Source organism: Serinus canaria, chromosome 1, assembly GCF_022539315.1.
Source record: "Serinus canaria isolate serCan28SL12 chromosome 1, serCan2020, whole genome shotgun sequence".
In the NCBI taxonomy this organism is placed as follows: domain Eukaryota; kingdom Metazoa; phylum Chordata; class Aves; order Passeriformes; family Fringillidae; genus Serinus; species Serinus canaria.
Genome location: NC_066313.1, coordinates 29953408 through 29977323, shown reverse-complemented (window position 1 = coordinate 29977323; position 23916 = coordinate 29953408). Strand labels below are relative to the sequence as shown.

Here is a 23916-nt window from a genome sequence, read left to right as displayed (position 1 = left end):
CAGGTACCCTTTCTCACCTGTAGGCCAGCTATGGACACAGCATTCTCTATATTCCTGGTTCTCAGATGGTGGTGTAGAGTGGAAAATAGGATCTGGGGGAGTCCATCCTCATCAGCCACTCACTTCTGCTCACGGTCTCAGCTTCCCTACTTGTATAGTTAGAATAATAAGATTTATAATTCTAAAAGCTCACTTGCATAGTAAGTCTGTGTTCCAGTAGTTTTAGCTCTAAGCTGTGCATGGTCAACAATTGTAAACAATGTAGAGAAATATATATTCTAAGTAATTTACACTTTGTAGAAGAGGCCTGGACATAATACAACAGCAATGACTTCCTTCTTCTAATAGAATTGTTAGTTCATTATATTGGCTGTACAGGGCAAGATCATATCCTGGAGGGGTGTCACTGGAAGGAGGAGTAGGGGGAAAACATCTGTTTTTATTCTGGCTTCTGTTTTCACCAGCAGATATAATGGCACATGACCGTTGAGCCAACAGTAATCCAGTTACAAAAGTCTTCAGAGTTACTGCACCAACCAAATTAAACTTGATTACGTCCAATTATGCTGAAAAGCCAGACAACAGCTCTTAGCTTGGGGTGAAGTAACTTCTTGCAATCGCATGTGGGGAGGCCTTGCAGGGTGTCAGGAGGATAATTGCTCGTTTGCTCTACCACAGAGCACCATCTGCTCTTGAAGTAATGCCTAAGGATGTGAGAGTACACCGGGGTCGGGTAAGCAGGCAGGGCAGCACGGCAAAGATTTCTCCCTGCCTGTTTTATTATCATTTGTTTTATGGTTGCTTGCCCTGGGTCCAGCTGCGCTCAAAGCCCCATTGTGCCAAATAGTGTCCATAGAGGGAGTCCTTCCCATGCTGAGCTGCCGGTCTCATCGGGGAAAAACAAAGATGAAGTGGCCTTTATGCTTATGTCAGAATAGTGTCTGTGTCTGGAGCATTGCCTGGTGCACTTTCCACCAAGCAGTTGTATAATGGTTTTCTGTTTTGAGGAGGTGATAAAAAAATGGGAAACCTCCTAGTTCCCCTCACTTCCGTGGTAAAAATAGCAAGGCGGGGTGGGGGGGGGGGGGGGGGGTGGAGAAAAAGGTAAAGGTAGCTGCCAAAAATGTGTCTGGATCCAGGCAAGAGAGTTTGCATTAGGAGCTCATCCATCCTAGAAGGGAATCACCAGGTGCAAAAAACCCCCTCTTCCTGTGTCCAGAACTGAGAAGTGCATTTGTAGTGTTCTGCCCCAGCTCAGCTCCAGGCAACATTATTTCTAAGTGTCTAGTTTGGTGAGAGAAGTGGGACTGGGCTTAAGTGTTGACTGAATAGGAATATGAAGTCTTCTTTAATAATCTTCAAGTGTGAGGACTGGAAATGTGCTCCAGCTGCATCCAGACGCTATCCAGCTCCGCACCCCATGCCCCTCCCTGTCCTGCCCAGACGGTCTGTATCCATTCTGGATGGGATGTGCTGGTTCTGGCCAGGATCTCCATCAGAGAGAGGACAAAGTAGGACCATCAACTCCACACAAGCCTATTTGCCTTGAACACTGCTAACCTGCCAGTCATTTCTTCTCTGTTTCAGGCCTGTATTAAGGCATCAGAGCGCTGATGCCCCTGTCTTTGCCACAACACTCTACTGAAGATGCTTCAAACTGTCTCATTATCTGATCAAAGCACCTTGTGCTACTATTCCCTCTGCTCATGGAAAGCAGCCAGTGCTGCTGGAGCTGCTGTCACAAAAAGGAAAGGACTGTCTTGTGGTTTGGCTTCAATTGCAGTCATTCTGGGGGGCTTGCTGTGCTCTTCTGTGGAGGATGGAAAGCTTGAAAAGACTTGAGTTCTTGAAAGAGGTGATTTTTTTTTTAACCTTGAAAATTCTTCATTAAATCAAAAAGCTGCTCCCTTCCCGCTCTGCTGCAGGAACTGTTGCGTGAAGATAAAGTCAGGTCTTATTGTTGTGGAACTGCATCTCAGGAGACTGAGCATTCGCTCAGAATTAAAAGCAGGCAAGGAGCACCAAGCAGCATGGCAGATTTCTCAAGCCTTTCCTCCCCCGCCCCCCCCCCCCACCCCCCAAGCCTGTTTCGGTTTATATTAACCGCCGTATAGGCATTTCCAAGGGATTTGTGCCTGGCTGGGGTAGGTAGCCCGAAGCGTTTCAGCCAGCTGGTCCCTAATCCACGGGAAATGCCCGGTGTCTCCATCCCGACTGTTTGTACCAGCGACTGGGAGCGAAGGGAATTGCTCCGCCTGCAGCTTTCCCGTCTGCCAGCAGATGGCACAGCTCATTTGAATAAATTTGGAGCAGGAAGGAGTAGCCGTGGACATTGTGGTTTCTTTCTTAGAAGTTCTGATTTTTCGGTTTCAGACACGAACAAGAAACCATACTGAAGGTTACGATTAAAAACCCCAGAGGTTTCTGCAGAAGAAAGTGTCATTTTGTCGTGCACCCCAGCATGCTAAAGACAGTACAAGGGCTTTTTCTTAGAAAAATGTTTCTCTCTCAGCCTTACCCTTGCTCAAAGAATATTATTTCTTATATGGCATCTCTTAATTTCTCCCTTGCTATGTTTGCTAAAACTGGTGTTCCTCCTTCAGTTGCTTCTGCTGGCAGAGATGGATTCTTGATGGCTTCGCATAACTCCCTTGTCAGGTTTTTCCAACACAGGGATGTGGTTTTCACACAGTTTTCCGCCAAGGCTGCTGGCTGTTAGCTCACACTCCAGAGATTTACGCAGTCAGCTGGGGCCAGCCTGAGTTCATTCTCCACTGCCGGTTGGAGGAACAGCTTGAAGTTGGTAAAAACTGTTACGAACGTGCAAGCGCTGCCAAATCGAGCTGTGCTCATGACAGACATCGTCTTTAATTCCCAGGGGCACTGAGGGTAGTATTTGTGTATCCTCCTGGCCAAAAGCTTTAAGGAGGGCCAGCATTATAAGGCGTTGTAATGTTACATGCATTGGATCATATGTAATCTGAAAGCCTGATGCCAGAATTAACTCACTGTTCCCACTCTGCGTACAGCCACAGTGGAATTGGGGAGGCACGTTCACGTGCAGCATCTTTGTCTGAAGCATTTTTCTGCACACAGCTTATATTACAGTTGGACTCGATTATCTTAGAGGCATTTACCCACTTTAATGATTCTGTGATTCTGTGTCACACGTGAGAACGGCATATTCAAAGGTACAGAAAATGCAACCCATTTCCCATCCAAAAGTCCCAGCAAACTGAGATACCTGTCAGGTATCACCAAAAGCATGGAAAAAAGAATTCACAGGGGTACTTCATTTTTTGAACACTGTTTGGATATATCTTGTGATACAAGCAAGTCAGTAAATGTGATCCAGAATAGGGATGAGTGGAGAGAAGGAATAGTACAGCAAGGGAGCAGGGCAATAAACCAAGGGCTGTCCTAGAACATGTAGAATAATTCATTTCAATTCACACAATGATAATTATGGAGCATTTCTTTAAACATCCATCACCCAAATTAAGTGTTCCAACTCTGTGTGGTAGAAGTTGTTAACATAAAAATGCAGACAGGGTTCTCTGCAACTGGTATTCAAACTGATACCACTTTGCATTGGTGTCAGTATGAGTGAATTCCTAAACTGTGAATCATTAACATACACCATGGGATAGTTTTGCATGATACCTTTGTATTAATCATGATCATCTGTTCTTAATTGAGTCTTTCTAAATACCCAATAGCTCACTGGCCTCTCTGAAATGTCTGTGTGTTTTGGGAAGATCTCTCAAGTGCAGGTCACCAGGACACAGTTTTCTCCACAAATGCACAAAGTGCCTCTAACCCAGGAGAGTTTGCAGGTGAGACTCTCGCTTTCTTACAGTGTAAATTGATATGGCTCCAGTGCACTGAATAAGGTGATGCTGACTGAGGCCAGCACAGAACTGGTCTCTCCATCCTCCCCTGCTCTCAGCCCCATCACACACACTGGGTTGGCAGAGATGGGCAAGTTGATCTGAGCATAGCCTCTCTCTGCAGAGATTGCCCAGCATTGGAATAGGATCAAGCCCTTCCTTTGGGTAGTGAGAAGGTAGAAAAATCTTCCTATGTAGCCTTTGCATTTCACTGGCAGAAAAACAAAGCTGTTGAGAAAATACATTCCTGACAAATGACTGACTTGTTCTGTAAGGGGTTATTCCCCTACTTTATGCATTCACAAAGATGATAAACAACATATGGCTTAACCATTCTGTCCCCATCTTGAAAAGAGGTGTTGCTCCTACCTCCCAGAGGCACTGCACTGCAAGTTGCAATTACTGCTCTGAAGTGATGCAAGATCCCTGCTCGAGTGATGTTATATAAAGGTTGTTGTTGTGTGACATACAGTAGCACATCCAGCCAGCACGGAGTTGTTATTGCACCAGCTACAGCACAAACACATAAGGAGGGACCATCCCTGCCCACAGAAGTTGGACACGCAGGGAAGCTGAGGCAGGGATGACTGAATGTGCCCAAGCAGGTTTGGGGCAGAGCTGCTGTATAGAAACAGGTCTTAGAAATTCATCCCAGCAAATTGTTGTGTTTTCCACATGAGCGTGGGCTAAGAGGATTCAGTTTTTATGGGTGCCATGCCCAAGTTTTCTTTAAAGGGTGAAGTGAAAGCAAGGTTAGAGCATAACCCAACTCGAAGGGCTGTGTAGAGACGTTTTATTACTGCCTGAGCTGGGAAGGAGAGGATCAGGCTTTGAAATGCACAGTGTTTCTAGATCTAAAAGTTGATAGTGAATCTCAGCCAGGGTATAATACACTGTAATACAAAACCTGGCTTGTCTACATGAGACTCCAATGGCAGTCAAATCCCCTTTCAGTGGCCACTGCTCCATTACTTAAAAATCAATAAGAAAATACGAAGCTTTTATTGATTCCCCTCGTGGTTTTTTATTGCTTTTTTTTATTCTCCAGGAGGGTTTTTGGCATTACTGGTGTTTGGCTGTTTCTTGCTCAACCTCTTTGTTTTCCTATGGCATCTTCATCTCAGGCACAAGCCCCTGAGCACGGAGAGCCTAAAGGCAGCCTCGCCTTTCCGAGGTGAGAAGGAGCTTTTCCATCAAGAGAGAGGAAGGGTCCTAGGGTAATGAAACCTTACAGGGGAGAGGTTTGGGAGGAGCTGTACTTTTTAATTAAGGAAACGTTGCGCTGTTAGAGATCACCTGCTGCATTATGATAAAGTTTCTGTGTAGGCACTCTATGAGTGTGGGGGGGACCGGGACGAGCGGCAGCCCCTCGGGGGCGGCGTGGGGCCGGGCAGCCCCTCTCCCCGCGGGGTTTGTGTCTTTAACACGGCTGGCGGGGCGCCGGGCGGGCGGAGGCGTGGTGAGCCGGGAAGGAGCCAGTTTCCTGCTTCCCCGCTCGCAGCCGAGCGGCCGCGGCGGCGGGGGGAGGCGCTCGCCACCCCCCCATCCATCCTTCCATCTCTCCCTCCCTTTTTCCCTCCCTCCCTCCCTCCCTCCCTCCCTCCACCCACCCATCCATCCATCCGTCCGCTCACCCACCCACCCACCCCCGCCCGCCCTCCATGGGCCGGCGCGGCCGGCGCTGAGCGCCGGGAGGCAGCGCCCGGCGGCGCCCGGCTGCCGCGATGAGCGGCGGGGAGGTGGTGTGCTCGGGCTGGCTCCGAAAGTCACCGCCGGAGAAGAAGTTACGGAGATACGTAAGTCTCAGCCCACCCCATTTCATCCTTACCCTGGCCCCGGGAAAGCCGGGATCAATCCCCCCCGCCTCCATCCCCGCTCCTCCGCCGCCAGCCCGGGTGCACCTGCCGCCGCCTCTCCCGGCGCCGCGGGGGCTCGGCTGGGCGGGGGTGCCCCTTGCCCGGGCGGGGAACGAACGCTTCTGGCTCCCCGCCTCTCGGGGAAGGCGGGTGGGAGCATCTCCGAGCCCACCAGCTTGCTCCCTGGCCCGGGGTGGTGGGATGGGCGGTGACGGCCACGGCTGGAGCGGACACTCGGGCTGGGGCCGTTCTGGCTGCGCCCCGCGGTGGCCGGGCTCACCCGGGACCTGCGACGGTCACACCCCCGCCTTTGAAGTCGTCTGTTTTAGGGGAGGCTGGGAGTACCTTGGTCCCAAAGAGTAAAGGTACTAACGCATCTTGGATCTCCCCCAACATTCCCATAATAGTCGCTCTCCCCCATCCCGTGCAGGGTTCCTATTAATCATTGAACGTTCGAACCCTTTGAAGATAGCACCAGTAGCGCTTCGATAGCCTTTGTGTCGTTAGCGGCTGAGATCAAACACTTCAAAGAAGTTGTAAAAAGAGGGTCCAAATGCCAGCTCTGTCACATTTCCCAGTCACTGAAAGAAGTAACTGTTCATTGCGTCCTCCGCCTGACACTCCTGCCATGTGCCACGAGCATTAAGCGCTCAGAAAAGCGCTGCCGTCCTATGACTCGGCACATCGCTCGCCAGGATGTCCAGGGTCCCACTCGCTGACACCAATGACCAGCCTCAGCCAGCCTTCAGATGACTGAAATGCAGCCTCTGGGAGGGAGCTGGATGCTCTCCCTTCCTGGGGGGACACCAGCCAGATCATCCTTTGGTCCTGTTGCTTTTGCCTGTGTGCGTTTGGGGAATAGCAGGCAGAACAAGTGCAGCTGGTGTCTCCCCAGTGCCTGTTATTGATTGATGGAAGCATCACTGTCTATCCTTGAGAGGGAGATGGATGTCTCTAGTCCCGTACTGCAGGCTAGAGCAGGACTGGGGTTGTATCTGATTTGTGACAGAGTGTTATTAGCCTTGCCCAAAATGGGTTCAGCGTCTTAGACATCAGTGGTACCACATCCCTTTGCATTAGACTGTGTGTCCAGTTGCTCTTGGCAATTCTTTCCTTGTGTGCCTTGTGCTCTTCCAGGGAATATCAGGGTGGCACAGGGCTGAGGGATGGAACTACTAGAGCATCCAGAAATGTAAACCTGAGTGTTTATGTGGGAAGTATCAACCCCCTAATGAACATAGGTAGGCTTCGTGGGAGGTGGACAGAATGACTTTGTGCATGCTGAACTGTGGGGGATGCTTTTAGCTTAATGGAGCAAAGCACCTTCCTCCCGCAGAAATCAACTAATTGCTGATCCTGAGTCACCAGTGGCCTTAACTCATCAAACATCATTAGCTCCCCAGCATCTGCCCCATGAAAGGGTGCTCACATCACTGTCTGAATATCCAGCTTGTGCTCTGGCATTCCAGCAAGAGCTGAATAAATCTGCTAAATGCTCTACATGGAGGGTGTGACACGCCAGCGGTTAATGCTAATTATCGATGTGCATAAGAGTGCTTTTCATCCACATACATCCCAAAGTGCTTTGCAAGCCACCTATGTTTTCAAAACATCCTCATTGCCCCAAGAGGAAATGCAGCCATGCTGACATGTGCCCGGCCATCCCACGCAGCCTCCGCAGGGCAGGAAGCGATGCTTGGCAGATGTCACTCGAGGGGATCTCTGCGCTGAAGCGGTCCCGGCACTGTGGTCAGTGGGACTTCCCTTCCAGTCGCACCAGTTGCACCAGCTTCCTGCATCGGTGGCTGGATTTCAAAGTGTTGAAGGCCTTTAGCTTGGACTGTGTCTCCCTTGGTGGTGCCTCGTCCCTTTGCTTTTTCAGGCACTATTATTGATACTGTATTTATGTAGCTGTGGAGTGCATTTAGGGTGTTGGTGTGTGGATCAGGCTCTCCTCAGTGTAGCTCAGAGCAGCTTGCTCGTCCAGAGCCTGAGGATGATGGCTTTCCTCCTGTAAAACCTGCCTTTGTCCACAATAAACCCACATGGTTGGACTTTGGTTTTCGTGCACAAAAGGCAGTTTATGCCGGCTTTTGTATGGCCTCAAAGGGAAGGTGCTGAATCGCTGGCTTTGCCACTTTCCTTATGTCTTCGGTTTATGTTCTGCTTTGAGATCTCAGAGGAGAAATCTCAGGCTGCAGGATGCTGCTAATGGGGTTTGAAGTTCCTGCTCTGGCTGTATTGACACGGGGGAGCGGATAGATTTATTTTTTCTTTGACAAGTGCATTTCAAATGTATGTGTCTGCACATCATGGGTGTGTTGCTAATGCTGTCCTTGAAGTGCTGTGCTTTTATAAGCCTGGTTTTGTTTTGCTTTTTGTTTTTCAAGGAGATCTATGGCAAGAAAGGAAAATACTAAATTTTCTCTCTAACTTCCACCCAGGTTGGGAAAGGGGGCTCTTCTCCACACCTGATCTGTGCAGCATTAATCTGCATTTACAGCAGTGCCTGCTCTGTTGCACTTCAGAGGATTGTGTTTATGTGAGATTGTGGGACCTATTTGTACAACGCTCTGGGAAATAGCAGTGTTGTGAGTTTCTCTTCTGATGAGGGACATTCAAATGATCAAACGATGACTGCTTAAAGGCTGAGACAAAGTGTGCCATTTTTCAGCCTCATAACTGCAGACAGGGGTTCATGTAGACTCAGGGCAGTTTGGCTGTAAATGCTACTGTAATATTGATAATAAAAGCTAAGCAAACAATTGAAGGTCAAAAATAATTGAAGTAGCAAAATATCTCTTTTCACCTCTGCTCTGCTTGGGACATCAAGCTCCCTCATCCTCTTGCTTAATTGCTTTTTTTCAGACAAACACTTCTTGTACATTCATAGAATGGTTTGGGTTGGAAGAGAGATTTAAAACTCCTCTATCCCAATCCCCTGGCAATGAGCAGGCACATCTTCAACTAGACCAGGTTCCTCAGAGCCCTGTCCAGCCTGGCCTTGTATGTTTCCAGGGGGGAGCATCCACCACCTCTCTGGGCAACCTGTGCCCAGAGAAAAAATTTTCTTCCTCATATCTGGTCTGAATCTACCCTCTTTCAGTTTAAAGCCATTGTCCCATGTCCTGTTGCTACAGACCCTATTAAAAAGCCTGCTCCTACCTTTTGCTTCTCTGACTTTCATGCATGAAAGAGTCTCCTTGTACACAGCCACAAAGCACAGAACTGTCTTTTAATTCTCCTCCTGGCTCCTCCTTAAAACACATGTGAAAAAAAATTTAAAAAAACCCAATCCCTAAACAAAACCCCGGGCTTTAGTTGTGTGACCAACGAGCCGAGACCAGCGCATGTTGTGCTGGTCCTGTACTGACTCACTGTCTCCTGGTCCTCTCCTGCTGGACGTGCCTGTCTGTTGTCTCCTGTGTTAGACGTGGGTTTGGAGCAGTGTTTTGTGTCTGTCCACTGCCCGGCACAATGGGCTCAGGGCTGGACTGTCTGGCAGGGAAGCACTGTGAAAAACAAGTGCTGTCGTAGAGCAGCTCAGCTCCCTATCGTTAGATCAGTGTGCTCTGCCTGCTCATTTATGTACCATGAAGTCAGAGTATTTTCTGTCTGGCTGAGATGTATGTCTGCAGTTCTGACTAAAACAAAAGCTTCTCATCGTGTGCTGGTTGTACAGTCCTCTAGTTTTTGGGGTTTGGTTTTTTCCCCCTAGCTTTGGGTTTTGGTTTTTTTCCTCCCAGCTGGTTTTTCTGGATTTGTCTTTGTGCATCAGTTTTGTTCTTACATCATGCAAAAGCAGTTTAATCAAGGTCATTGGAAGAGCTGCTCCTCTCTGATGGGACAAGCAAGAAGAGGTTAAAGGGCTGATTTACTGATTGCAGCCCTGTTCCTAGGGGCACCTCCTTGATGAAGGGCTTATATTGGTTCCTGAAGCAGATCCTTCATATCCCACCTGAAAATGCATTGTAAGGATGTCCTCCTTAAATGAGAATGTGGGATGTGGACTGAAGTAGGACCATTAGTGCAGGGTTATCATAGACTATCAAGTAGTGGAGATGCCAGGTGGAGTTTGGCACAGTGCTGATTGGGATGAAATTTTATAGGAGGGAGAAGAAAGAACATCTCTTTATTCTGCAGCAAAGGACAAAAGATAGGTATTGTGCAGAATTACCTCCTTTTTTTCTCTCTTCTAAGGAGTTTTAATCTGTCACTCCCATGCTCAGCTGTGCCATGCCTCATACGGGATGCTCTACCCATTAACAAAAATAGGAAACAGTTGCAGGCAAACCAGAGAAAAGCACCAAAAAATAAGCAAAAATATAGAAAACAGAAAGACTGAAGGAAATTGGGTTGTTTGGGGATGAGAGGGCTGAGAGGAGAAATAACAGTCCTGTAGTATGCCAAAGGTGCCTGTGAACGAGAAGGGAGTAAACTGTTCTACATGGCTGGTGATTGGAGGCCAAGAAGTGCTGAGTTTGAGCTGCAGCAAGGGAAACAAGTGTAGGAAAAACTTCCTAACCTCTGATTGCCAGAGGAGTGGAGCAGTGGAACAGATGGTTTGGGATGGGCTTGGAGTCTCCATCGTGGCAGTTCTGAAGTGCAGGTTGGCCAAACTCCGCTTCAGAGAGCTGAATCTGTTTAGAGGCAGTGGAATAAATTTGACAAATTCTCCATAAGTTCCTTCCAGCGCTGGTTTGGGTGAATTTATGGATTTTGAGCCCGGATGCAGGGAGGGGTAGCTAAGAGGCTTAAGGGCACTGATTATGTCACCTGGATCTCCTGATGGGACTCAGGGAAGTCCTCTGACAAGTTCTTTGTAGAAAGTTGTGATTGCACTGAAACTCCATGAGTTTGCACTTACTCCATCTGTCAAACTGCCTTGCTGCACCCTGCTCCTCCCATGTAATCTCCCAGCTTGATTCCAGAAGACCATCATATATTTTAGCTATTGTAATCTGCCCAATGATTCACAGGAGGGATGAACACTTGCTCCACCAGAGAAGGTTTTGCAGGTCAGGGGGCACATTTTGCTTGCAAAGGCAGTGCCTGCCAGCACTCCTGCTACACCAGCTCTCTTGTGCAATGCTGCACAAAGGTGCCACTCTCTAACTTGTTTCTCTGCTGCATCATTGCTGATGAGTCAAAACACATGACCTCTTCCCTACAAGAGGGGAAGAGGTCTTACCCCCTCCTTTTGGGGTCATTTTTTTGACTGTGGGACTGCATTCCTTTGCCCACTGTAGCATTTTCTGGAAACAGCCAGGTGGTGATGTATTGTCGTCATGATAATTGTGATCTAGTAACAGGCAGATACTTGAAGAATGGTTGTGGGAACGATGGAGTCAAACTCTTGATTGTAGAAGGTGACAAAATAAGGAGCAACAAACACAACCCAGATTTGTAGGTTCAGGTTGGTTCTTAGGAAAGCCCCTCCAATGGATGAAGGAACAGGTTCCCACAGAGGCTGCAGGGTCTCAGTCTTTGGAGGTTTTCAAGACTTGGCTGAGAAAATTCCAGCTGACCTGATATAGTGACATCTCAAATGTCAAGTAAGCAAGGCTGGACTAGAAACCTCCTGAGGTGCCTCTAACCCAGTATTTCTTACACCTCTGTAAGGTGCATTGTGGAGCCACAAGTCTCAGAAGCAGTGGAGCTGTTGTAGCCCAGCTCGCTGTGAAGGTGGACAGTCTTTGTTTTGTTTGCTGCCAGCACACGTGTTGGGGCAGCTCTTCAGGTGCTGAAACCCAAACTGGTTTGGCTAGGACTAACCCGTGCGTGTTCCGAGGCATTGCATCAATTGAGGTGGACATGCCCACAGAGGTAAGGAGTCCATCTGTTGTGTGGGGGTGAACCTGGTGTATTTTCCTGCTGCTTTGGCTTTGCTGAGACAGCTTGAGTGAATCCTCAGCTATCTGTCATGACTTCAGTGTTGGCTAATTGTCTTGGCAGTCCACAGTGGATGTAAAAGATTAATGGTGCCAAAGCACAGGTTGAACTTAAGAAAGACAAACAGTACTTAAGGAAAATGTGTGAGGAAGCTGGCTTTGTTTCTCTTTGAAAGAGAGCAGAAGTGACACTGAAACAATTTTTTTTCCCCCTTTTTCTTTTAGCAACTATCAGATGGAAGACATGATGCAAAAGTGTTTACCAGACTGAAGCACATAATTTATACTAGTGACTCAAAGGCAGAACAAAAGTTTTTAATCTGTATTACAGTAGCAGCTGAGGCAACTGGGGCTCCACGTGCTGTGTTTGGGGAGACCGCATCTGCCATGAAAGGTCTGGTCTGATGGGGAAACCAAGGCACGGAGCAAATCAGTGATTTGGCTGCACTTGTGTTCAGGGTCATTCCCACAGCTGGAAACTCACCTGGGCTTTATGGTTTCTACCTGAGCCAGGGGCTTCTGAGCTGCTCACAAGCTGCTGAGGATGTGTGAAGCTGTGAGGATGTGGAAACGGATTGCAGCTAGTCCAGAGAAGTACATAATACATCTATCAGGGATTTGGATGATGAGGCTGCCAAGGTCACCAAGGGTCTCTCTGAGATGAGTTGACCCAAAAGGTTTGGAAATTACTGCTTTTAATATAAATGGCCCTTCCTTTCAGTAATCATTTAAAGTCTTTAAACTCTCACTTTCCTATCATAATGCTTAGGTGGATCTTTCAGCACCTTACAGTAGTGACAAAATGTATCTCAGGAGGTGGAAGAAATGAGAGAGAGGTTTTTATTTACCTCAGGGTGCCCGTAGAGCAGCAGTAGAGCTGAGGGACTTTTTGCTGCCATTCTGTGTAGCTTCTCCACCTTGCTGCCAAGTGAAACCAGCTTTGTGGTTATCATGTGGTTATCATGGGTTAAACCACAGCAAATTGGCAGTGACTGTGGGAGGCCCTATAGATGGAGCCAGCGTAGAGCATGGCTGGTGACTGATCTTTAGTGGGCTTCTGCAGGACTCAGTCTTAGGGCCAGTGCTCTTCAACATCTTAAAAAATTATGTGGGTGCAGGACTCAAAAGGATACTGAGTAAGTTTGTGGATGATAATAAGTTGGGAGGAGCTGTTGACCCCCTCCAAGGCAGAGAGGCCCTACAGAGAGATCTGGGCAGATGAGAGGGCTGGGTGGTCATCAACCATATGAAGTTCAGCAAGGGAAAGTACCAGATTCTGCACCTGTCATGGGGCAGCCCTGGGTGTACAGACAGCCTGGGGATGAGGTTCTGGAGAGCAGTGCCATGGAAAGGGACCTGGGGGTCATGTCCTGATGGACAGCAAGTTAAATGTGAGTCAGCAGTGCCCTGGCAGCTGACTCTGGGCAAGGGAGGGGATTGTCCTGCTCTGCTCTGCACTGGGGCGGCCTCACCTTGAGGGCTGGGGGCAGTTTTGGGTGCCACAGTGTATGCAAGAAAGATACAAAGCTGTTGGAGAGGGTCCAGAGGAGGGCCATGAAGATGGTGAAGGCTCTGAAGGGGAAGCCTTATGAGGAGCAGCTGAGGGCACTTGGGCTGTTCAGCCTGGAAACGGGAAACTGAGGAGGGGAGACCTCAATGTGGTCTGCAGCTGCTGTGGAAGCAGAGGGGCAGGCACTGATCTCCGTGGTGACCCATGACAGAACTGAGTGAACGTCGTGAAGGTGTGTCAGGGAAAGTTTAGGCTGGGTATTAGGAAAGGGTTCTTCACCCAGAGGATGGCTGGGCACTGGAACAGGCTCCCCAGGGAAGTGGTTTCATCACCAAGCTTGGCAGAGTTGAAGAAGCCTTTGGGCAATGCTCTCAGGCACATGGTGTGACTCCTGGGGTGTCCTGTGCAGGGCCAGGAGCTGGACTTCAGGGATGTGGGTCCCTTTCAGCTCAGGATCTTCTGTAATTCTATGATCACTTTTCTTTCTTTATGTGGTTAGTGACAGAAAAAAACAAATATTCGTGTGGATTCACAGAAAACAGACCTGAGACCTTAAGAAGAGATGCATACACAATTGCACCAAGGCATGCCTGCCATGACCTTGCAACACGCAAAGAGGATTTCCTCAAGGTCAGCGTGCAAGCCTGCACAGTGCCATCGTACATATGTCATCAATCATATCTAGTCATGCAGCAATTTAAATACGTGCTGTGTTGAAGTAGAAAATCTTTCAAAATATTTTAAAAGCAGCTTTGGTCAAAAAAAATTGTTCTTAGCTGTCTTTAGCCTGCAAGCTGTGCCTTTGAAGGACAGGAGGAAAATCTGAGTGCTGGAAGCATATGTTTCTTGCTGTGTAAGATAGCCAGCAGTACCTGTTTCTCCATTGAATCTGGACTAAATCCAGCAACCTGGGGGGAAAGGTGGGAGCAGATTTCATTTCTGGATTTGTGTTTTCATATTTGGTTCCTATTTTTTTGCTGAGTTCTTGAGCACTTTTCCTGGAGAAGGTTCTGATTTGGGAAATCTTGCATCAGTCTGGTTGTCTGCATTACACCAATGCCTAGAAATTAACTTCTCTATCCAAATGTGAATATTCTCGCCCCAAAATGATGTGTGTTCAGGGTAGGAAGTTCTCTCTTGGGTCAGAAATGGAACATTTTTATTTATAGTTTAAATCTGGTTTTGAGGCAGGACCAGTTGAGAACAGCTCTTAGACTTTTCTGTATTTAGTGTTCAGATTGCTTCTTCTTTTCTGTTGTTTCCAAAAACTTTTCTGTCTCTGCCTACTCCAGACTCCACATGGCCTCTGAATTTTTAAATGCTGTATGTTTGTTCTCTCTATTACAGAAATAATAATCTATTGACAGAAATGAATATCTATTGACTGAACTATCTTCTGGTTGTTTTTTGGGGTTTTTTTGTTTGTTTCTTTTTTTATTATTATTATTTATTCTTTCTTTTGCTTCCCCTTGCCTTTTGGACACATCCAAACTATTTCCATCATGCATTCCGGATTGAAGATACTGTCCTAATAGTATTTCAGTACTTGTTATGCATCTTATTCCATTTAAACCTGGTATTTTCCAAAGGCGTTTGCTTTGGAAGGCATTTAGACATTTCTTTGGTGGAGTTCCAGGTCCTGCATCCATATGGTGAGATGGAAATAACTTTTGAGTCAAAGATTTGCAGTCTTTTGAATTTCATGGATTTTCAGTGATTAAGTTTTGCTGATGATCCCAGCTGCTGCCTCACCCATTCTGGTTCCTCACTGACCTTCAGAATAAGCCAATGGACTTTCTTGTGGCTGCCAAAAGTTGCAAGTCGACTTGCTAAATCCACTTTCTGACCTCTTAATATCCAGCCAGGGATTATGTCTCCTTTCCAAAAGTGACTAGGAAGGCCTTCATTTCTCTCCTCTCTACTGGTGACACTGGGGTGTCTTTTAAACTTTCAGCTTTGAAGAGCTGTGTTGCATGTACATGAGAGCTTTGGTACCATGTGCTGCTGTTGCACTGGGCAGTGCTTTCATTTGTCTGCCTTTTTTTAATCTCATAATAATTTCAGTAGCAATGCTTAATGGGGTTATTAGTCATTGCTACCGATCTGTTCCTCAGATCTTCACCCACCTTGTCATTTAAGGATCTTTTGGCGCTTTTTTTGTTTATTTGTAGGGAGAAATATGTGGTTTTACTGCTCTCTGGATGCTCTTGGCTTGAAACCATGCCCCATGGAAAAGGGAAGGTTGGCTGTGCAATTCAGCTCGGGGTTTTGGTAGTTGCCTCTCCATTTAGAAGTCTCCCTTACCACTCCTGTAGAGGCCACATCAGCAACTCCAGATCTCCTTTCTTCTCACACTGCTTGCCCAGAGATGCTGTGTTTGAGACCCATCCAGCACAGGAAGGGGCAAGCGCAGTAAACCATAGAATCGTAGAATTGCAGTGGTTTGGGTTGGAGGCAACCTTAAAGATCGTCTAGTTCCAGCCCCCTGCCATGGGCAGGGACAGCTTCCACTAAACCAGGTTGCTCAGAGCCTCATCCAGCCTGGCCTTAAAGACTTCCAGGGATGGAGCATCCACAGCTTCTCTGAGCAACCTGTTCCAGTGCCTCACCACCCTCACAGTAAAGAATTTCTTCCTAACATCTAAGCTAAATCTCTTCTCTTTTAATTTAAAACTCATCCCCCTTTTCTATCACTATCTGCCTGTGTAACAGCTCCTTCTTTTTTATAAGCTCCCTTTAAGTACTGGAAGGCCACAATGAGGTCTCCTCAGAGCCTGTTCTTCTCCAAGCCCCTTCCATAAATGCCCCTCTGTAAATGCCCCTTCTGGCTGATTGACAGCATAAATCAGCCACTCTACTTCCATGCCATCAACTACACACAGCTCCTTTGATTCTGGGTCACTGTGTTGTTCCTAAATAGCTCCCTCCAGATAGGAAGCTCCCGAGAAAATCTCATTTGCTTTGACCCAGGAGGAATTGATGACTTGAGGCTTGTGTTCTCCCCCCATCTCGCCTTCCCTGCCTGCCTCGCCCACTGCCCACCACACGTAATGTCAGGCCAGAGTTTCCAGCGGGCTGTGGGGAACAGAAGAGCTCATTGTTTTGGGGGTCAGGGCACAGGGCCAGGGTGGCAGGAGAGAGGGGCACAGAGCTGGCAGCTGAGCCCTACTGCTACCTCCAGCATGGCCTTATGTGATCCATAGGGGCAGCCATGCAGACAGTGGGCATTCTGTGATTCTGGCTCCTTAAAGCCTTTGAGGGAGGGGAATAAATAAATAATATCAATGAAAGGAAAGAAAAGAAGAGATGCAGAAGGTATGGGGTGTACTGACAGGGGTCCTTTTAGCTGTCCTGGCCAGAAGGAGATGCTGAGAAATGATGTAGGCTGGTCCCTGCTCAAGGGTTCAAAATTGGCATTTGAGGTTTTAACTGAGTGTTATCTGTTCAGGTCCTTCTCTGAGCCCTCTGTGTGCATGGAGTGAGGCAGGACATGGAGCAGGAAGTTTTCCTGCCAGCAATCAGGACTTTATCCTGGAGCAATGTGTGTGTGGGTGGACCCCTGACACCAGCGTCTTTGGAGATGGGTGATGAGAGTGATTAGGAGCCTGGGAAAGCTTTACCCAACAGGCCTCCAAAGCAGCTAAGGACAGCCACCTTCCAAGGAAAGCGAAGGAGAAAGGGCCCTGATAAAAGTCCTCAGGGCTGCTGTCAGTGCAGAGGGGGGCAGCATTTCAGCTTGGCTTGTGGGACTTCTGATGTGAGCACCCCAGGGTCCTTCTTCGGGAAGTGGCCCAAAGCATTTGGCACATCACCAAGGAGAGTGAGGTCCCATCCTATCCTGGAACCCACTCTTGGAGACCCGAGATTTGGGCTTGGGAGAGGTGACCAGATGTGTCTGACCCCTTGGCATCAAACGCAGAAGGGGAGCAGGTCACAGATGTTAAAGCTTGTAAGATCTTTTTGTTTCTTCATCCTTCAGCAAGTTCTGCCTCTGCTGTTGATGTGCAATGGGGGAGAAGCTGCCTCCTCCTACCAACTCTGAATTTGCACCTTATAAAGTAGATGAGGTACATACTGTGAATATCTGCAATTTTAGAAGTCAATAGCACAAAGAAAACACTGGAAAGGAACAAAATCGTTATTTTGAGGTTTAAAGCAGTCAAGGAGTTGAGGATGGATCTTTACAAGAGATACGGCTCTTTCCTCTCTCCTTTTTAGTGAGTTTCCACCTGTAATGGGATGTGCATTGGTGCAGGACTAGCTAGATCCAGCACCATAGCCATAGAGCTGCTCCCAAAGCCATTTTCAGCCACTGCCTTACACTCCCTCCAAAGTCAACCCAAGGGAGGGAGGGCCTGAAGGGATCAGGCGTTGTCTCAAACGCTTGCAAAACATGTTGGCTGAGGCTTCAACTGGGAATCAATCAGTACACTCCTTTTAGCATCAAATCAGTACAGCCAGCTGGCATGCAGATGGGCTGGTGTATCGTGTGCTGTCGCAGGGAAGTGCGTTGAGGAGCAAGATTTGAAGACAGAGTCATGTGTGGAGAAAAAGGCTGCCTGCAAGGTTTATTTGTTTGGGGGTTTTTAATACTGAAGGCGCCTCACGTGCAGCAGAAAGACAGAGCGTGTTACAGGTTGGTGTCATGGACAGTGCTTCACAAAATGCCCTGTGCTCTGGAGTGTGTGTTAGATCTTCACAGGGAGTTGACAGTGAGTTTGTCTTGGGCCTCATGGATTGCTCTGGGCTGGGACAGAAATAGGGACATAAAGCAAATCCTGACTTGTGCAATGTGTAGGTTGTTCATGAGGCTTTTTTATGAGTGCTTGGTTAAGTAGGGTGTTTCGGGACAATGTTCTGTTGTTGATTTTTCTCTGTCCATCCTGCTTCTTGGGAGAGTCTGCCATGACCAACTCAGTGCTGTTAAATGTTGTGATTAGGGCATGTGGGGTGAAGTGTGGACCTGCTGCTCTGACACGCTTGGAAATTCAGATGGATTTGAGTTGTTGAATACCACTTGTGAAGGACAAGCTTCAAGATTTCCATTTGTAATTAAGAAGAGCTTTTAAAGCCTGTTCTTTGCATTTCTTTGTACCTGGAACCTCCCACTAACCAACTGTAGCTCAGGTTGTGGAGGAAGGTGAGAAGCCAGAATGACATGTTTGGGGTTTATGTGTTCCCCCTCTGCTGTGCACATTGCTGCTGAGTGACCTGTAATTTTGGTATGGTTCAACTCTGCTTTGCCAGTGTGGAAGGACCTGGTCAAAACCTTGGATTTCCTTCCTTCAAAGCATGGGATACTTTTGACTTGTTATATGTATTTAAAAAACAAAAAAAACACGCAAACCAAACCAAACCCAACCCCAACAAAATACTGGTCGATGGAAAACAAAATACCAAAGCACAATCAGAAATGTGGCTCTGGTGCTCTTCAACTTGTAACTTAAGACATTCATTCCTGGGGAGTATATATTCCTGGATATTATCATAGCTGCTTCTTCTGTTTTCTCACCTTTATCCTTTTTTGTCCCCAAAGCCCAGTGGTGAGGCCTGGCTTGGGTTCATTTTCTTTCCCCCAGCTTTGGTCCTTGCACTTTGAACTCTCAAGAATACTCATACACTTACCCTGAATATTCCAGGGTCTTGGCATTGTAACACTGAGATGGGTTGTTAACACAAATTGTTTTAGCTTTGCACATTCCAACAGAGCAAAGAGCTGGCACAAGAGGTTGGACACCCAGTGAGATTCCAACCTTTCCACCCAGGTTGCTTACTGGATGTTGGATCTTTACTGACCCTGCCTTATAAGTAGGAAATCAGAGTGTACAGGGACTAAGTGAATATCTCAGGGGTTGCAACAAGTCTAGCACAGAGCTGGGAACCAGACACCAACATCCTTCAGTCTCATCTTTGTCTTCCCATTCCTGAGCTGCAGCCCAGCATGCTCAGTCCCTGCAGTCTCGTGGTGAGAAATTCCAGGTTTCCGGAGCCAAGTTCACTTGCACGTGCCTTGCCTTGAAGTTCATTGGATAAGGTTAGGAGTGAATTCAGCCTGCTAAAAAACTCAGTCCAGCTGCCAGACAGGAAAACCTGATGAGCGGAAAGTCAGTCAGACGTGGGAAAGGAGGGGGAAAAGGTGAGTGGTTATTGTGCACTGGGCAGGGTGTTTGTGCCAAAATTGGTGGATTTACTCTTGTTTTGGGAGTACACACGTGGCAGGGCACATGTGTGTGCTGGTGGGTGAGCTCAGCTGGGTAATAAGAATAAATCTGCACCGCTTTTGAGAGGCTGGGGCTGGAACAGGGTGTAACAGTGATGTGTATAATTTTGTACGGTGAGACAGTCATTTACTGTGCTGTTTCGGCCATCAGCACAACAGCTAGAGGCCGTTAAGATAATTTAGTGGAGGTTTGTGGTTATAAAAACATTTCCATCATGACTAAGGATTCTAATAGAAATTAAATTCAGTCAAGGGGGTTTTAGAATTGCTTTTTTTTTTTTTTTGTTACATACTCCCCAGTGTTTCTGTTTTGATTTATTAATCTTAAGGAATAAGCTGAGGGATGGCAACTAAATGTTTTTTAATGTATAAAATAGGAGTTGTAAAAGGAAAAAAAAACCCCAACACTGGATGTTGCAATTAATTTAGTGTAATCTAGTTGTTCAGCAGGGGGGCTCTGGGGTGTCCTGCTCTTGGCTGCTGATTCAACAGACACGTTGGGTAATGTGAAAAGCTATTGTAATGCAATTCTTTGTTATATACATGTTTTTCACTTGGAGTGTTTTGGGTACAAGAGAAAACAGACTTCTCCATCCAGCTTGGCTTCACACAGGATAAGTTGTTCAGCATTAAGAACCCGTTTTTGAAATTTAAACACAGCTGCATCCAAGTGCCCAGGTGCCCACATATCAGCTCAGGATTTCAACAAAATCCTGCAGGATGTTAGCCCTGGACTTCCAATCATGTCCTGCATCTATACAAAATCCTTCTTCCACCACTGAGAACAAGGAGTGTGAGCAATGTGATCTGCTGTGGGAATGCCTCAGCTCTCCCACTCTGCTGTCTTAATCCAAATAATAACAACAAAAAGTTTGAAGGCTTAGTTTGGAATTGGATAGCTCTCCAAAAATAGTCTCTCCCTGAAGATATCTCCTACTTCCTGCTGGGCTGGAAAAGCTGTGCTGGCAGCCTATGCACTGGGATATTTAGGCATCTTCTGGAGCCTAAAGCATGAAGGAATGCAAAATAATAGAGGAAATCAGTCAAACTTGTTAAATTTCAAAATAGCATTTGCTTTGTGCTTCAAAAAGTGCTCTCCCCCACACTCTTCCTGCATAAAAAGGCACTTGAGCCAAACCCCAATATTTACAAATACTTTTGAGATCTTCCAGGTGCTGGAACTCAAAAGTATTTGAGTTCTTACAGGCTAGACCCTCTTTCTCAGAATAACAGATCTTGGCTTGAATGTGTCTGAAAACTGAACCCCAAACAGGTCCATGTGCATGCAGAGCTGTATTTGCTCCAGCTGTGCCTTCATGTGATCAGGACTGGGGGAAGGAGTTTTTAAAAAGTCCTCTAGAACAATAACCTTCTGTTATTCTGTTACATTGAAAGGCCTCTGAATTCCTCTCAGGGAATAGCTGGTACCATCAGGTATATCTTAGGAGTTTGTCACCAGGAGCTTCATCTCCAGTCACCCTTGGGTCGATGAGCATGGAGGTGGCAGGCACAGAGGTTTCCTCTGCGCAGCTCTCTGCATGTCTTGGTACCTTCTCCTGTCCATTTTATTTTAGTCTTCCTTTCTCCTTTTCATGTAATGTGTAACCTTTAGGGGGTTGTCAGCAGGAACACACTTTTCCTGGTACATGACTTGTGTTTTGGTTGCTGAGCACCTGGTTTTATGGCACTGAGTGGAGCTGCCTCTGTAAGTCCATCTTAAGATGAGTAGGAGTGAGCACAGAAAGGCTGACATGGCCATCCCCGTGTGTTGCAGAGAATCCAGAAACCCAGCCTCAGTCTCTGCCTGGACACAGCCCTGCTGTGAGGAGCAAATCCCATTCCAAGCAGGACTCCACAAAACCAAGGCTAAAACTTTAAAAAGCAGTATTATTAACTGCCTCCCCATGTGGTGAGCCTGTGCCTAGGAAGCTGGAAATATCTGCATTTCCAAAGTTGTTGAATAGGAATTTTAGTGTAAAACTCTTTTCCCCATCCTCCTGTTTATAAGGTTTCCTCAGTGACTATTGGGATGATGCAGACAGCTGGTAATTCACCCTGCTGTCTCCCCAGCCACAACAGCACCAGCTCTGAAAGCTGTGTTGGGAACAGAAGTTTAGAAACACAGTCTCAACCTTTCCCGGCTTGTTTTTCCCATCTGTTTTTAACAGCGTGTTCTTGCCACTTGGACCTTTCTGGGCTCGATCTTGTGATCCCTGATGCAGTATGACATTTCCAGTTTATTAGGAATGCTTTTGTTTATTTGCTGGGTGTTTTTTTTTTTTTCTTTATTTCTCTTCTTTCGTTTTTTTCCCTTTTCCCTAGGTTGTGTGGAGGCTTTCTGCCTCGGCTGCCAATGCAAACGTCCCCTCCCGTGCCGGGAGGTGCCACCCACACTCGTCCTCTCTGAAATCAGGACAGTTATCTCACCAGTTTCAAGTACTTTGAGTGGTTTGGGGGCTGTTATTAAACAAAAAGGAAGGCTGATTGTGTTTTTATATTTTTCTGTCCTTTTCTACCATTTCATAATAAAAAGCCAGGTCCTAGAGCACTGAAGCAAGTGAGGTTTTAAAATTCAGTCATTGTTTTTAAACTTACGACCGGCAAGAAGGGCCTCAGGGCTAGAGTTTGCTTGCTGGTGGCATTTTCAGTTTACACAGCCTGTCTTTGCTTTTCTTAGCAGATTGAGTTTATTGCCTGTTGCATGCAAGTGTGAGTTTGCTTCTCAGCTGAAAATGGCTTAACCAGCCTTTAAGTTGCTCCATCTTTCCCTTTTGCATAAAATTCACCACACTTCCCTCCAGTGCTGGACAAATATCATCAACAGATGAGTATCAGTGCCAGGGCAATATTGGGATTATAGTCCAGCTCTGCCCATCTTCTCTCCATAACCTATGTGTCCTCTAGAATTTCCTTTGTTCTCCTTGAAATAAACCAAGTGATAACTTTTGGAGATCAGTTCTCTGTTCCTGGCTGACATAAATCCTACTGCCAAACTTCAGGCATGCTTAATTGCTGTTTTCAAACACTTTGAGGTATTCTGTAGCAGCCAGTGAAGCACGTGGTGGTGTGAGAAGCTGCAGTCTGTGTGGTGTGTGGGGGGTCTCAATGCAAAAAGTATCTTTGAAATGGGTAGGAGAGTCCTGTGGGCATCCATGGAATGGATGGGGCTCATGGACAGGGTTTATGGTGGCATGGGCTCTTAGGGACTTTGCTGGCGCTGCATCACAAGGAGCAGGTAACTCCCAGTCATTTCCTTGGCCTGGGGATCACAAGGATATGGAGGACAGATCGTGCATCTCCATCAAGCTTATGTTTACTCAACTGAACCAAATCTCAGCTGTCAGGAGAGTAAATCCAGCGAGTGTTGCATGGCTGAAACATGCTGGGAGTAGAGATGAGGCTGATTTCTTTTGGGTCAGTTCAGCCTGCACCTCAGCAAAGCTTCAGGTCCAGATCTTCAATTGCTGTTGTCTGTGACTGATCCTTTGAAGAAGTGAAGGTGGTGGTCTTGCAGTCCTTTACAAGCACAAGGTGAAGTTGCAGTCGTGTGGTAAATCTTGTTCTTTGCCACAATGACCAGAATTTGGGTCTGTAACCATAAAGCTTTTGCAGACAAAAATCATTTATGCAGTGGTACCCAAAAAAGTTCAGAAAGTCATATTTGCACGGTGAAGACCATCCAAAAAAGCTCAAAAAGTCCTGGGGAGCTCAGAACTGTGTGCCTGCTTTTTAATTTTTTAAACACTGGTCTTCCCAGGAAAGCAGAGATGCCTCCAGAGACCCCACAACTCTGGTTGCTTCCAGCCAAGCAGCAGTGGCATTGTTCTGTCCAGTGCATCTGGTTTCTACATCAGCTTTTCCTGAGACCAGCCTTCATGTTGTCTGTCTTTTCACTCTGTGTAGAAATCACTGCACTTACCTCCAGTGCTGGAACATCATCAACACATGAGTATTGATGTCAGAGCAATGCTTTGTGGTATTACAGAGTCACAGAATGGTTTGGGTCAGAAGGAACCTTTAACAGCATCTAGTTCCCGCTCCCTGCTGTGGCCAGGGACACCTTCCACTGCACCACGTTGCTCAGAGCCCATCCAACCTTGCCTTGATTTCTTGCTCTAAGGCAAAAAGAGCTTCTTAATGTCTTCCCTAAATTAATTGGAGACTCTTCCTGCTCCTGGGGATTCCTTGGGACTTGCTTTGGGCGGCATTGGCCCAAGGATGCTCCCAAAGACCTGACCTCTTCCCGGGCAATCTAAGATTTGCTGGTTCACAGCGTTAAACAAAATTGAGGTGAACCTCATCTTCCTGTTGCATTAATGAGGCTTATTTAATGGCAGACACCATGAAAATAAAAGGAAACAGCTGTAAGGAGGACTGATTGAGAGTGCAGATGCTCTGGGCCAAGGTCAGGGTGGCAGTCTGCACGTGGCAGCTGGTTCTCCACTGCATGCCTCATCCAACTTCAGGACTTAGGGATCCAGAGGATGGAACACCAGGCAGTACTAGTCTGAGTGGATGGATTCATCCAACTTGTTGTGGCACACTGTAT

The 23916-nt window shown here is 47.0% G+C and overlaps 1 protein-coding gene across 5 annotated transcripts in view; it reads left to right on the top strand.

The window, feature by feature from the left end:
• Window positions 1–5576: 5576 nt before the first annotated feature.
• GAB2 (GRB2 associated binding protein 2) overlaps window positions 5577–23916 on the top strand; it is a 93516-nt gene continuing 75176 nt past the window's right edge. For all 5 annotated transcript variants that reach the window (XR_007777095.1, XM_050972197.1, XM_050972191.1 and 2 more), the window contains exon 1: window positions 5577–5686. Coding sequence is in view for 4 of the 5 variants with exons in the window: in XM_050972197.1 (XP_050828154.1) it covers window positions 5615–5686 (72 nt within the window). In the remaining variant the exon portion in view is untranslated. The remainder of the gene's footprint in view (window positions 5687–23916) is intronic.